Raw genomic sequence first — 15,058 nt, 5'->3', positions numbered from 1 at the left:
GGCTTGAGCAGAGACAGGAAAGGGGACAGGGACAGGAAGAGCAAATGGGCACGGGTAGGACAGCATCAAAGTTCAGGAGCGAGCAGGGCAGGGTGACGACACCTTGGAGGTTGGTGGCAGGTCACCAGGAGTGGCAGGCTGTCCCTTCAGAGGGTCTACTACTCTAACTGCCCTGCAGCAGGCCCACCCCATACCTGGGAGCAGCTATTTCTGCTCAAAGTCCAGCACTCGGGAGCTGAAGACCTGGTTCACCGCCCCACTGCTGAGCCAATCCTCTTTGTCCCAGAGCCTGGCCCCATTCTGGGAAAGGAGCCCAACCGATGACAAAATGAGCCAGCACAGCAGACAGCTGGACTCTTCACAGTGGACAGCTCCACTCTTCAGAAGCCTAAAGATAGCCCGGGGCCCACTGAGGCCCAGCAGCACACCTGAACACCCTGCAGGGTGCCCGCCCTCGGAGGCCTCAGGTCAAGGCGGCCAAACTTCCAAGTTGGCTGAGTTGCCGGCACAGGGCCCATTTCAACTAGAGGACATCAAGCCTGCCACCCAGCAGGCTGCCCACGGCATCACCAAGAGCATGCTGTCACATACGCTGTCCCATTGGACACCCTGGTCCACGGCGAGCACCTGCCCCTGCCCCCCGGCCCCTGCTGTACATGCAGCTCACCCCTTGCTGAAGCAAGACCCCCGCCCAGGCGGAGAGCAGGACTGAGAGGCTGGGCTAGAGACCCTGCCCCTGCACCTACCTGCCAGGTCGGGAGGACCTTCTCAATGTCATTCAGGTTGATGCCATCCCCATCTTCCAGTTTCCCTTTTCCACACCTAGGCCAGAAAAGACAGAAAGGCGTTGCAAGCAGGGGTCATCAGGCATCGTGTCCCAGCCCGGCCACAGGACAGCAGGACAGTCAGGAGGAACCTGCAGAACCAGCCTAGGAAGTGGCCTTGGGATGAAGGTCTTCTGCCCTCCAGCACATCCTCTTGCAGGGAGGTGAGAGGAATCAGGGCACCCTTGACCCTCCAGGCAAAGATGCCAAACTCTTGGCTAATGAACACCCCGGAGTCTGTCATAACGCCCCGCAAGAGTGCTTCCATCTTGCTTCACTGCCCTGAAGGAAAAATCAGGGAACAGAGAGACCAAGCAACTTTCCCAAAGTGATACAGGCTGGCAGCGGTTGGCAGGAGATCAATGGAACGTCCTTCCTCCTTGGTTTGACCTCAGGACAGCCAAGAAAGCCTGCTCTGGTGTTGCTTTGGGCTCCGTGGGTGGGCGTGCCCTCAGGCCAGGGAGCTGGGCCCAAGTCACTGGCCAAAGGTCTAGTTCTTGCATATTGAAGTTTGCAGATCCTGGCACTAGACTGCAGGGTTTGACCCATAGCTGCATCCCTTACTAACCAGGTGACCTTGTGCAAGTGACTTAAGCTCTCCTTACCTCAGTGTCCTCATTTGTAAAATGGGGATAATGGTACTGCCTAAAATCATAAAGAGTTTGGAAGACTAAGTTAATAGATCAGTGCTTAGGCGCTTAGAACTTGGCCTGAAATACTGTAAAAGAATCTATATGTATATATATGTATATGTGTGCATACACATGTATATATAACATTTCATATATAAATAGTAAACATAGGTAATAAATGAGATGAAATTGTAAGAAAAGTAAATAATAGGGCGAATGTATCACTGGTGCTATGGCTGCTTCTGCTGCTGTCCTTGTTATGGGGTGGAGCAGATGCAAGGTGACTAGTTAAGAGCACAGACTCTGGGGCCTCCCCGGCCTTGGGCAAGTTCCTCCACATTCCCTAGCCTCCCCACCTGTCCCAGTGAAGATCTCAGCTCCTGCCTTTCTGGGCTGTGGTGTTTTAACCACTGTGTGATAAGCACCTGGGACAGCGTGGCCCAGGGCTGGTGCATGGTGAGTTTCACCACAAGGCTGCACAGTGGCTGGGGACAGCCTCTCCAGCTGCAGAGTTAAGGCAGTTCTCAGATTCCTGAGGCACTGGTTCATCAGTTTACATGTTCACCAAGCATCTCTTCTGTTTTGGGCACTGTCCACAAAAATAAACCAGACGCATTCCTCCCTCTGACAGCTCAGGGCGCCTGGTAAAGCAGGTCGGGACCACACCTATTAGGGCTGTGAGCCTGAGCACCACTAGGGGGCGGTGGGAGACAGGCGTCACTAAAGCCTGTGGCCAGACGAGCCCCGAAATCCAGAGGAAGAGAATCTGGCAGCCCAAGCCAGCCAAGGCCTGGGGGGAAGAGAAGAACAGAGTGTGCCCTCGGCCGGCTCTGGAACCTTCCCTCTCTACCCATCAAGGGCTTCCGAGCCAGGCTCTGGACTGGGGGTGGGGCCTGGGATAAACATGCCCTCAACTAGTGGGGGAATCAGCCCAGTGGCACAGCAGCCAGGGCTCCACCGGGGACCCGAGAGGGCCCTGCAGGAGCCCCAGAGCAGCAGGCCAAGGGCACGGGGAGCTGGAGCGGTGAGGCCCCGAGGGGCAGTCTGGGCTGGACAGGTGGGGCTGGGTGGCCGGGGCGTCGGGAGGGAAAAGACGCAGCCAGTTCTCTCTGCCCTGCACCGTGCAGTGCTGGACCAATGAGGAGGCGGAGCAAGGCCGATCGCCCAACCATCTTTGAGCTCATCAATCTGCAGGGCAGCAGCGGGCTGGCCCGGGAAAGCACCAACTGCGCGCAGTCGCCTATGCTCTGCAGGCGCCATGGCTGTGGGGAGAAGGCCCTGGGGACTGGGCCCAGCAGGAATGGCTGACACCCCTCCCTGGGCCACCCCAGGCAGAATTCACCTGGGGCTCTCCAGCGAGCACTGGGCTCCAGGCCCACGCCAGCCTCCAGCCCCGTGCACCTGGGGCAGGGCCTTTCGGCGTCACCTCAGCGGCCCTGGGCTGGGCAGTGGGGGTGCAGGGAGGGTGCTGGCCCTCCTGATGGGGTCCCAGGCCTCGGCAGGGCTGCAGGTGTGCAGGGCAGGAGGTGGCTGCAGAGCGGCTGAGTCACCACTGTCAACGGGTTTCCACAGCAACAGCCTGCTCCAATTCCTGTCCCTCCATGGAAACACGGGCTGTGGGAGCCTTGGCAACCGAGCGGATCCTGCTGCTGAGGGAGGCTGCGGGGACTGGACTCGCGGAGTCCATCCCCATCATGGTAGGACTCCGAGGGGGACAAAATTCCTGGCCTGGCCACAAGGTGGCCACAGGATGACGCCCCACACTCCCTGCGTGCCTGCGAGTGACCAAATTCCACCAGAGCCAGGTGTCCTGGGGAGAGTCCAGGTCACTGTCAGCCGCCCTGGCCAGCTGCTGGGGGTGGGTGAAGCTGGAGGGGGAGTTCAGGCCTCGGGGGGAGCAGGTGCAGCCTGCTACTCGGGCTTCAGGAGGGTCCGCTCAGCACAGGGGAACCTTCCTGCCTGAGTGGTCACTTATCACTCCTGCCGAATGTCGCCTGTTATGGAAGTGGTTACTGCCTGAGCGGATGCAGATACTCTGAAAATCTCCAGAAAGCATGCCCATGGCGCCTGCACTCTGCGAGGTCACGCCATTACTGATCCCCCCCTGGGCCTCAGTTTCCCGACTGGCTTCACCAGCCACAGCTTCATGGGAGACACTGAAGCTGCCCAGGGAAATGCCACCTCTCTCCCGAAAACAGATGTCCCCCCAAAGCAGAAATAAGTGAGGACAAGGATGTGAAACAGCTGGAGCCTTTGTGTATTGCTCGTGAGAATGAAAAATATCCCACTGCTTTGGAAAATTCTGGAAGCTCCTCAAAGAGTTAAATGTAGAACTACCACATGACCTAGCTATTCCCTTCCTAGGTTAGCTGCCAGAAGAATAAAAAGCAGGGACTTGAATGGACACTTGGACATGAATGTTCCTAGCAGTGTTATCCGCAAAAGAGTGGAGACAACCCGAATATCCACCAGCAGGGGAATGGGTAAACAAATAGCATGTGGTGGAATAGTATTCAGCCATGAAAAGGAATGAAGTCTGATACATGCTCCAGGGCAGATGATTCTCAAAAACATGACACTGAGTGAAAAAAGTCAGACACAACAGGCCTCATAGGATTCCACTGATTCAGAAAAGGCCACTTCCTCGAAACAGCCCATTGGTGGTTGCCAGGGGCTGGGCAAGGGTGGGGACGGGATGAGGAGGGATTGCTTAATGGGTATGAGGTTTTATATTGAGGTGAAGAAAAACTTTTGGAACTAGACAGAGCGGTGGCTGCAGAACACTGTAAATATGCTAAATGCCACTGAACTGCACACTTTCAAACGGTTGATTTTATATTACCTCAATTTTACTTAAGTAAGAATTAGAAGGAACAGACATTTGTCCCACACCACTGGGTGGCTGGAGACACCTTTGTGTCCCAAGGGCATCCCAGGCCTGCGCCCACCTTTTAAAAGGAAGGCCACACTGATGCATGGAGCTGAGGGGGGCGGGAAGGCGGGGGCTGGGGTGGCGGAGACGCACCAGTGTGAAGTCTGCCTCTACTCCAGTGGCTCCCAAGGTGGGGTCAGCCGCAGCAGCACCCCCTGGGAACCTGTCAGAGATTCAAATTCCCAGCAACCGCCCTTCAGACCTACGGGACCCAGCACAGTTTGAGTAAGCCCCCAGGTGATACGGACGCATGCTCAAGTTCAAGACCCACTGGACGGAGTTAGGGACAATAGGGCCTCTGTGGACGGTCAGGACAGGCATTGTGGGCTGGAGGGACTGGGAGGGTTGGAGGCATTTTGGAGAGAGTCTGCTATTCTGGGGCCAGACAGGGAGAGCACCGAGGACATTAACCACCTGTGTGTCCTCATGCGGCAGGACAAAGTCCCCACTCAGGCATCGACACTCCTGCCCCCACTCCACCCAACCCTACTGGAGGAGCCCGTGGCCACCCTTACCCTTCGCGGTCGATGTGTGGCAGTGGCTGCTTGGGCGTGTGTCGGACCTTCCGGTGGAACTGGGTGAAGTCCAGCTTTTCAGGCTGCAGGTCCCAGGTGGCACCACTAGAGGGCGAGGGAGGGTGAGAAATGAGAGGCAGGGGAAGGAGCCCGGTTACTGAGGATCAGGCAGGAGGCTGAGCCAGGAGGCAGCGTCCTCCATAAGAGGGGTGCAAGTAGGGAGACACCCATTCGCTGAGGGCAGGGGCCAGACCCCCGCTCAGAACAGAGCCTGAGGTGCCCAGCCCTGGCCTGCTGAACCCCGCCATAGGAAAACGCATGTTCCCTAACAGGAGTGTGGGCCTGGTACCCACCCCACGGGGTGCCCTGCAACCTCGGGGTTCGTTTCAAGTCTACATTTGAGGAATGCTAGAGAGAAGTGGGGGTGCAAAATCCTGTCACCAGAGCCTCTGATAAGTGGCTTAAAATGGTGTCAAAGCTTCTCTGACGTGATGAGGCCAGCAGGGGTCAGCTCCGTGGGTTCCTCCCATCCCAGGGGAGCGTCCCTGGTGGGTAAGTCAGCACCCCTGCCAGGGTGGGCCTGGGGGGTGCCCATCTGTGGCCCAATGCCATTACCCCTCACAGGGGAGGTGGACCCCAGGCAGGACGTCCCCAGCAAGCCCTTCAGGGGCACCTTCCCTTGGCCAACTCCTCGGGCCCTTTGGGAAGCTTCCTGTGGGAGCCACTCACTCCTCGCTCTTCCCCAGGCTCCTCGGGTGGGGGTGGGGCTGCAGCTTCACTGTCCCTCATCCACATATGCCCCTCCCCGGCTCTTGGCCTGCTCCGTCCCCTCTGTCCCTCTCCCAGGCTGTTTCTGTCTTCCCTCCTGCCCTGGATTCTCTGCTTCTGATGCCCTTTCTCTCTTCCCCTTTGACGCTCTCCCTCCTTGACCCTCCGCTCCGCCCCCCTTCCTGCCCAGCCTCATGTCCTCTCCGTCGCAGCATCTGGCTCCACTTCTCCATCAGGGGACCACCAGCAGTGACGTCCTGTGAGCCCGGGCAGGACAGAGGGCACGTAAGCCGGGGTCTCAGCCGGAGCCCCTCACTGCAGACAAAGGAGGACGAGGACGTTACCTGAAGGAATCAAAGGTGTTGGCAGCCCAGATGTCTGTGCCCAGCATGTCCAGAGTGCTGTCCTTGCTGCCATTCTGGAAGAGACGGAGTAAGGGACCGACGTTATTTGTTTGGCCAGGACACAAAAACCAAGAAGGCTTCCCCAAGGCCTGAGCCTGGGAGGGTGGCAGAGGTCCCCTGTCCCCCATGGCTGGCCACCCTAGGTGGCCTGGAGGCTAGAGAGAGCCACCTAAGTGGGTGTCCAGCTGGTGAACCATTAAGAACCAGAACGCTGCTGGCGACTGCAGGCCTCCGCGGAGGCACAGACCCTCACTTCAACAAGGTTTCATGGAGGCTGTGGCCAGGCACAGGGGACCCATGTCTCAGGGTGCTTTCCCTGCAGCCTCTGAACCCAGCGGGAGCTTGTATGGCCCACTGATAAGCTATCACCACTTCCAGCCAGCCAGGGGCTCCACGTAGCCAGGGGCAGTGGAGGGTCCACAGAGGGGCTGAATTTTCTGGGTTAAGGCTACCTCCTGAGAAGCCCAAACGAGGCTGCACCAGTGACTGAATTTCCCACTAAGTCAACCCACTGCCGTCTTCATCCTCCAGGTTCCTACATGATCCCCCCCCCCCCAGAGACAGGACACTCAGCTCATGCAGCTTCTGTGACTCGGTTTCTCTGCCCTGTGCTGATGATCTTCCCAACACATTCTCCAACTCTCTGACTCTGTTCCTGACATCCTTCCTCCCTCCTCCCCCGACTGTCTGGTTTCCATGGTCACTCTCTGTAAGGACAGTACTGTGTCCACTCAAGCTGTCTTGTGATCCAGGAATTCACTCCCAGGTATAGACACAATGGAAATGTGCACGGATGTTCCCCAAAAGACATAAAAGGGTCGAGAAGCGCTATCCCTAACAGCTCCAAACTGGAATCCACCCAGACACCTATCAACAGCCGGTCAGGTTTAAGCAAATCATGGTTCATTCAGACTGAAATATTTCACACAGCAGTGAGAATAGACAATTTTGAGACAACATGCAACCACATAAGTAAATCCCACAAACAAATGTGAGACCAAAGAATCCAGACCCAAAAGAGTTTGGGGTATATGTTTCAAGTCATAAGAAGTTCAAGAAAGACAAACTCACTCACCTACAGTGACAGAACTCCAATGGTCAATGGAAAGGAGGGGGTGGGGCTTTCTGGGGATTGGTTACATTGTTTCTTCACCTGGTGCTCATCACATGGGTGTGTTCAGTTTGTCAGAGTCCACTGAATTGTACATGTACGATATGTACACTCCTCTATGTGTGTGATGACCTCCTCCTTAGATTCCTGGTAGAGTGCCCAGTCTTCATTTTGGGGACCTTTCTGTAGGACTGGATTCTTATTGATATCCACCTTGAGTGGACTGGCCCTGGACCCACCATTTCTCAGGGCCACTAGCTCACACACTGCATGAGCTCTGGACCTGAACCTGGGCAGACACCAAAGACACAAAGGTAGAGAAGTCCAGGCCCTGCCCACAAAGATGGTGTGTGATGACACACACGTAATGAAAAATCACAATACAGTGTGATCTGTGCTCTGACTCAGGCACTGCAGCAGACTAATGCTTTCCCAAGGAGCATGGGAAGGACTCCCCTGAGCAGGAGAGGAAAGCATTCCTGGATCCGGCAAGCAGAGGGAAGGGGAAGAAAGGGAACAGCATATGGAAAGGGCTCACAGCAGGACTCAGCCACCAGGCGGCTGGAAGGCCTCGGTTTGCACAGCAGGCTGGAGAGTGCGTACTGGGGGCCGCAGGGCTGGTGAGCTGATGGTCTCCAATATCACCCACACCTAGACCTGCTCAGGACCAACCTGGGACCCCACAAGTGCTCCTTAGTAATTGTTATGGGCTGAACTGTGTCCCCCTAAGAGTCATATGTTTAAGTCCTAACTCCTGGTGCCTCCGAATGTGAGTGGATGCTACCCACCTGACTAGACCAGGGCCAACATCACCCTGATGCCTGCCCAACAGGCCACTGGACGAGTCTGGGGTGGAGAGGAAAGGTGAGCACGGATATACCTGTTCTGTATTTACTGTCTCCTGCTAGGAAAGAAGCAGAGGCAGACTCGGGGACCCGCACCTGGGCGAAGAAGCCTCGTAATGGGAGGGAGTGTTGTTTTGAATTCTCTTCACCTTCCTCCAGCTCGGGCAGAGCTCACAAGCAGGCTGCCCTCCGCCAGCCTCCCACTGCACACTGCTGGACGGCCCAGACCCTCATGGTGGGCACGAACTGCTTTCCAGAGAGGGTGAGCAATTGGCTAGAGGACCAGGCCTTTACTTAACCTGAGGACAGGAACACAAAAGCCCTAAAAAATGGTTGAGAGGCCTGGCCTCCCAGGGGAAGGGCCCAGTGCTCAGCACCCAGAGGAAGGCAGGAGGTAATAAGGACTCAGAGGTGGGTTGCGGCCTTGGCATGGCAAAGGGGCTGTTGGGAGAGAGCACCTGCTGGTCCCTTGGGTCTCAGGCTAGTCTCTTAACTTTCCTGGGCTTCAGGGGTAAAAGGAGCACCACCAGCCTGAAGCCTTAGGTTCTGAGTGACTGGGATCGTTCTCACTCTAGGATATGCCCACATGCTCACACACACAGACACACAGACACACACACATATACACATTCCCACACACAGACACTGCCGTGTAAACCAGTTACACAGTCACCCTGACTGAGCAGCGCCAGGGGAGGTCCCTCCGCACCCCTGCACAGTCTTTCTTCCTGCCAGGGTGCAGTTCAGGCCTTCCCACTTGCGGCTCTGCAGCTGCCTCCAGGTTCAGGCCCCAGCTGCAGGATCCCAGCAGCTCATACGCGCTGCGGGGGGGCTCACTCCCTTCCTGCCAGTTCCCCACAGAGCTCCCTGGGGTGATCTAGAAACCCAAATGTTGGTGTGCATCAGAACCACCTGGAGGTGGGGGCCGCTGGCAGGGAGTGTGGTGGTTTACATCTAGTGTGGCAGAATGGTCCATGATATTCTTTTAGAAACATGGCCCTCATTTTGCTGGATGTTTGAAAGACCTTTAGGGGTAGGGGGAGTTCGAAAGGCTCCCTAATCAAATGTTTGGAACATACTGAGTTGAAAGATGGTTAAGAGGTTAACGTGAAATGAATTGTTCAAATATCAAGTTTTACCAAGTGCCGTGGCCCACGCCTGTAATCCCAGTGGCTCTGGGGGCTAAAGCAGGAGGACCATGTGTTCAAAGCCAGCCTCAGCAAAAGCGAGGTGCTGTTGGCAACTCAGTGAGGCCCTGTCTCTAAATAAAATACAAAGTAGGGCTGGGGATGTGGCTCAGTGGTCAGATGCCCCTGAGTGCAAAAAAGATACTAAGTTTTTATTGCAGAACCTTTCAGTGTCTTCACTGGTCTTTGATAGATATTGACTCTTCAGGTAGGTAGAAGTATAGCATGAATTATTTCTCAACCTTTATTTGGCTGGAAACTTAATCTATCTACACTTCCTTTTTATTCCACAGAAAATTTTGCAGAACTAGGGTTCCATGGAACCCCCTTTGGGAAACAGTCATTTAGCACCCTGTTCCCCAAGTGATGTCATCCCCTCAGTGGTGGGAACCCTGACTTCACTTTTTGGTGGGTCCTCCTGCCCATTCAACACTCATCCTATCCTTGGGACCTAAATCATTCATTAACTGTTAGTGTGGGCCATCAAAGCCTTGCTGGCTTCTTAGGGACACTCTCTGGTTTGCAGTTACACGGTTGGCCTTGGTGACTGCGGCTTTTCTCTGAGCATTGCCTCCTCTCAGGATAACCTGGGAAAGTTGTCCTTTTAAACAATGGAAAAAAGATCTCCCCTTCCTCCCTGACTCCCGGGCAACCTCCTCCCCAGCTCTGCCATCGCGCAGCCCCTGCCCCCAGGTTGCTGAGAGCCAAGGTTCTGAGAAGCCTTATCACAAACAATCAGCCTTCCAGTGGACTGTTTTTAGCACTCAAACACCACCGAATCCTCCACAAGAGCTCCTTTTACTGGCAATTAGGGGGACCCATGCCAGGATGAGCCGAGCCGCTCCCAGAACCTATCACAGAGAGATAATGAGCACTTTAAGCCTCGTGGAAAAGAAAATGGAACAGGCTGCCCATGGCCAGGGAGACAAGCCCAGTCTCGGAGGGCCCCGCAGCCGTGCCGGCTCAGGGCAGGACAGACTCGTAGAAGGGCCAAGAATGCAGATGGTGGCAGTAACGGACACCAACACAGCACCACCAGGCACGTCACACTCCTCACTGTCCTAGGAAGACAATGTCGCCTTCATTATCCCCATTTTCTTGATGATAAAATAGAGGCACAGTGAACTCTTTCACATTCATGGAGCTAGTTCCCAAGATGGGAACACAGGCAGCCAGGCCCACAGTCTCTGTCTTAACCACAACACATGCAGTTACACCCCCTCAGGCAAATCCAGACCCCACAGCAGAGGTTTCCATAGGAGGAACACCTCCACCCTATGTAGTATATTTGGCTTCTCTGAACCTATGCTTGGGATGGTGGAGCTGATGTAGGGGTCCATCACCTGCAGCAGACACCAGAAAAGAGGGTAATGGAATTGTGTTTAAGTATGTGGGTCTCCATGCAGAAGAGTGCAACAAGGTGAGAGGGTGTCCCTGCCCAGGGGGGATTTGCCAAGTCAGGGGTCGTGAAAAACAGTGAATTCTTCTGCACAGCTGGTTTTCCTTGTGAATACCCAGCTGCATAGTGATTTTTGCTTGATCACGTGCATGTGTGTGTGGGTGTGTGTGATAACAACTGTGGGCCGTGCTGTGTGTTATAAACGAGGCAGAAACTGGCTAAATAGGGTACAGAACAGCAGGAGGACTCTCCCCATTATCAGGGGTGTCATGGGTGAAGTTCCAACTGGAGAATTCTGGGGCATGCCAGTCCAGACTTGCCGGCCTGTGTGCTGCAGAAGGTCATGCTGAGGCAAGGGTGGCAGCCCTTGGCCCTGGACCCTGTCCTGAAAGCCCCAAAGCTGGCATGCTATCAGTCATAGAGCAACTGGCCCAGCTCTTGGCAACGGAAAAGCAGGAGGTGCAAACTCTGCTGCTCCCTCCATCTCAGGGCAGAATGTTGCTCCATAGATCCCATCACGGGCATCAAGAGGCAAGCCTGGGGTGAATGTGCATGCTTCACTTCCTGGACAGGGTTCCCAGGGGAGCTCACCAGGAAGGCTATCTTTTTAAACAATGGACACGATTTCTCTCCTTTCTCCCCCAGGATGCCTTCCCTGACTCCTCTGCCCCTATTACCTGTCCACATAAGGGCATCAACCCAGCTGGGGCCTGCCTGTGTGGACACAAAAGACCTGAAGCTGTAGTCCCTGCCCTGCAGAGCAAGTCCCAGAAATGGAAAGAGCAATTCAAGATGGCGCATGGTTGGTGTCTTGTAATAACATGCCTGCCACTGGAGTTGCAAGCTGCAGGGAGACAGCATCTGGGAAGCCTCCAGGTAGCAACACGGTGTGGGGGGAGGGCGGAAAGACAGGATTCCAGAGGCCTCATGACCGTCACTCTGGCTCCTGGCTCTGTTTCCCCATCTGTCACACGACCATTTGGACTAAGTGGGTGGTTCCTGAGTGTGTATGTGTGTGTGGAGTTGGGCAAGTGGAGCACAGGAGGGACACACTATTAGGGTTTTTTACATGATGCAAAACATTCAGGGACCAAAAGACCCCAAAATCATCTGCTGGATCCAAACAGGGGCTCCCTGTAAGCCAGAGTTCAAACCTCTCAGGTCAAAACTAAAACAGGCTTTGAGGGCGACTTGGATGTGCCCCATCAGAGTGGATGGAGAGGTGGGGCATCAGGGCAGGACCCAAGGAGAAACAGTCATGTGTGTGTGTGTGTGTGTGTGTGTGTGTGTGTGTGTTCAGCACCAAGGACAGCACCCCACACGCCGATGGGAAAGCGCAAGTTAATCCCCCAGCATTTTGATCCTCCTCCAGTACATGAGCCTTTAAGGCAGGAGAACAGCAAAGACTAGAGTGGAGTTCAGGGGAGGGAAAGGCCATTCCTCTCATTCTGGGGCTTCTCATCTTTCTGCTCATCCTGTCTCTTTCCCTGTGCCCTTTTTATCTTTCAATTAAAACCCAAGGGACAGGGAGAGGTGGGAGATAATGACTGCACCCTGCAGTCAAGTCTATTTCTCTTAACCCAACACTTCCTGCCCATTCTCTCTGCTAATCAGGATTGTGACTTAGGTTTTAAATGGGCCATATTATGTGCTCCTGTCCTGGACCACACTGGAGACCATTTCTGGCTGGTTGCCTGGCCAGCTTTTGATGAAATAATGGGGACGGTCAAGTCTCCCATTTCCACACAGTTCCATTCTCTAAGGCTCCTCCCACTGCCCTCTTAAGCCACGCCCACGTCCCCCCTTTCCCTAATCCCTGGCAACCAGTAGCCTGCTCCCCATTTTTATCATTTGGACATTTAAAGCACATTATATAAATGGAATCAGAGCACGTGACTTTTGAGGACTAGCTTTGTTTTCAATCAGGTAATGGTCTGCAGATTCAAGCAGGTTGCTGCCTGCCCAAGGTCATCCCAGTCTATCACCTAGTGCCACCCCGGGTTTTACCACTCACCTGCTGAACAGCAGCAATAGCTTCCAGTTTTCTGTTTTTGCAAAATAAAACTGCTCTAAACATTTAAGCACAGGTTTCTTTGTGAACAGAAGTTTTCATTTCTCAGGGATAAACACCCAGGAGTGCAATGGCTGGATCATATGATCCTTGCAGGTTTCATTTTTGTTTTTTAATGAAACTGACAAACTGTTTTCCAGAATGGCTGTACCATTTTACGTCCCCACTAGGCCCGTATGAGTGGTCCCGTTTCTCTGCATTCTCACCAGCACTCAGGGCTGTTATCGTATGTCTGTATGTATGTCATTTTAGCCATTGTGATAAGAGTGTAGCAATATCTCACTGTGGTTTTAATTTGTATTTCCCGAATGACTAATGGTGTTGAGTATCCTTCCGTGTGTTTATTTGCCATCTGTTTATCCCCTTTAGTGAAAAATCTCTCTTTGTGTATTTTGTCCATTTTCTAACTGGATTATTTTTAACGATAAATTTTGAGAGTTCCTGGGACTGGTACTGCAGTCCTTTATCAGTTATGTGTTTTGCAAATATTTCCTCCCTTTCTACAGCTTGTCTTTTTATCCTCTTACTATGGTCTTTCCGGCTGAGGGAGATGTAGAGGGCTTAGGCAGCCAGGGCGAGGTGGGAGTGAGGTGGTCAGGGCTGGGCCAGACCCAAGGAACATGGACAGGGGCTTCTATGAGGTCAACTTCCTGGTTGACGAAAGTGCTCATGACACAGGTGGGGGACCCAATCAGACAGACACTTCTCTACTTGTGCTCCTAAGAGGGGATCCAACAGAAACACTAACACAGATGCGTGGACAGAGGGGGCACTACTCCATATGGTGAGGACAGCATGGACAGGGGAGGAGATAAGGAAACTGCAGAAACTGGAACAAGAACAAGCCTAACTCCCCCACCTGGTTCCCAGCTCTGGGGCCCCTTCTCTTCAGAGAAGTCTATTTCTGTCACTTTTACGATAAACTTGCTGTTTGCTCGCTATCTCGGTCCTGTTCTTCAATGCTTTGCCAAACGGAGACAACAAACCCAGCACCCCAGACGGTAACACGAGGGCAAAAGTTTAATTTCAATGAAGTTCAATTCAGCATCTCAGTGTTGACATCGATCGATTGTCTTTTTCTTTCCGCTTGAAATCTGATTTTTGGTATGACAAACAACTTTCAATGGGAACTAGGATCATGCTATGAGTCCGAATCACAGTTAAACTTCTGTTTTAACTGGTTTTTGTGATACCACTCCAGTGGAGACAAATGGAAGAGGACTCAGCCTTGCGAATGAGGTAGCAGGCCCTGTCACCCACTTGCCTACTCTGTTGCCATGAGGGGTACTTGTCTGACTACCGGGTGGAGATGGGTGTTCTAGGTCCTAATGGGTCTCCAGACCCCACAGTGGGGTTGGCCTCATTGTCACAGAGCAACACAAAGGGGCACCCCAGTCCCCCACCCATGAAATAAAGGAGGAGGCCTCCCGGCCACCGTGGTGGGCAAATTCAGGTTCCCTACAATCTCAGTGCCATCAGGGGGTGCTGTAGGGAGCCTCCTAACCAGATGGCAGTAGTGAAGGCTGCTGCTCTGACACCGCCCTGGTGGAGGTGGGGTGCTTCATTCCAGCCTGGCCTGGGAGAATTGGTAGAATCGGGCTCCCACTGGTCTTGGCTGGCTGGTGGGGCAGGGGCCACAGAGTTTCCTGGGGTGTCTGCTGGAGCAGGCAATTTCCTCCAGAGGTTTTTCTACCTTGCCACGCTACTCTTCCCCTGTCCTTTGCCTGGATAGAGCAGACTTTTATTGGGACTTCTGTGCTGGAGTCCGTGGGCATTTCTGGACCAAGCTGCCTGCCTTCCCTTTCTAACTTCCAGAGTCCTCTGGTTTGTGTGCTATTTCAAATGTGCAGAGTCGTTAATTGTGTGTGGCAGAAAGGAATACAGAAAAGAATTCCTTCTCCATGATCCCAGAAGCAGAACTGCGGGTCTGTATTTTTAACATCTGCATGACCTTCGGTCTAGTTTTTCTTGCCATTTTTACTAGGGGAGAGGAGGCTGCTGCGTCCATGACTAAATTATAAATGAGGCACAGCCCAGGCTGGGCCCATGTCTCCTGACCCCCAGCACAGAGCTGCCTCCACAACAGCATGGTGCCCACCCCTGGTGCCTGCATGAATGGAGAGCAGCTGACCGCGCTCTCTATAACAGCCAGTCACCATTATTGATGGGTGGCATTGCGGCCTGTTTCTCCAAGTGAGCTGGATCCAGAGGGCACCTTGAGGACCAGGGTAGAGGGCGTTTTCTGAGAAAGCGTGGCCCACATGCTGAGCAGCAGCAGAGGTTGCTGTGTCCAGTTCTGGGAGGCCTGTCTGGGGAGGGCGGGGGTATAGCACACACTTAATGCTCCGAGGCCAGTGACCCAGCAGGGGA

At 54.0% G+C, this 15,058-nt stretch overlaps 1 protein-coding gene across 8 annotated transcripts in view; it reads right to left on the bottom strand.

Annotated features, from left to right (window-relative positions):
• Ctif (cap binding complex dependent translation initiation factor) overlaps window positions 1–15,058 on the bottom strand; it is a 268,365-nt gene that overhangs the window by 176,545 nt on the left and 76,762 nt on the right. For all 8 annotated transcript variants that reach the window (XM_046428328.2, XM_046428327.2, XM_046428333.2 and 5 more), the window contains 3 exons: window positions 6,016–6,089; window positions 4,904–5,008; window positions 747–822 (listed from right to left, as the gene is read on the bottom strand). In XM_046428328.2, the coding sequence (XP_046284284.1) occupies window positions 747–822; window positions 4,904–5,008; window positions 6,016–6,089 (255 nt within the window). The remainder of the gene's footprint in view (window positions 1–746; window positions 823–4,903; window positions 5,009–6,015; window positions 6,090–15,058) is intronic.

This window comes from Marmota monax, unplaced genomic scaffold, assembly GCF_021218885.2.
Source record: "Marmota monax isolate L192 unplaced genomic scaffold, Marmota_monax_Labrador192_F-V1.1 WCK01_AAM20220418_F8-fsc00031, whole genome shotgun sequence".
NCBI classification, from domain to species: Eukaryota; Metazoa; Chordata; class Mammalia; order Rodentia; family Sciuridae; genus Marmota; species Marmota monax.
The sequence above is the reverse complement of the archived record's forward strand: the minus strand, read 5'-3'. Positions and strand labels throughout refer to the sequence as shown.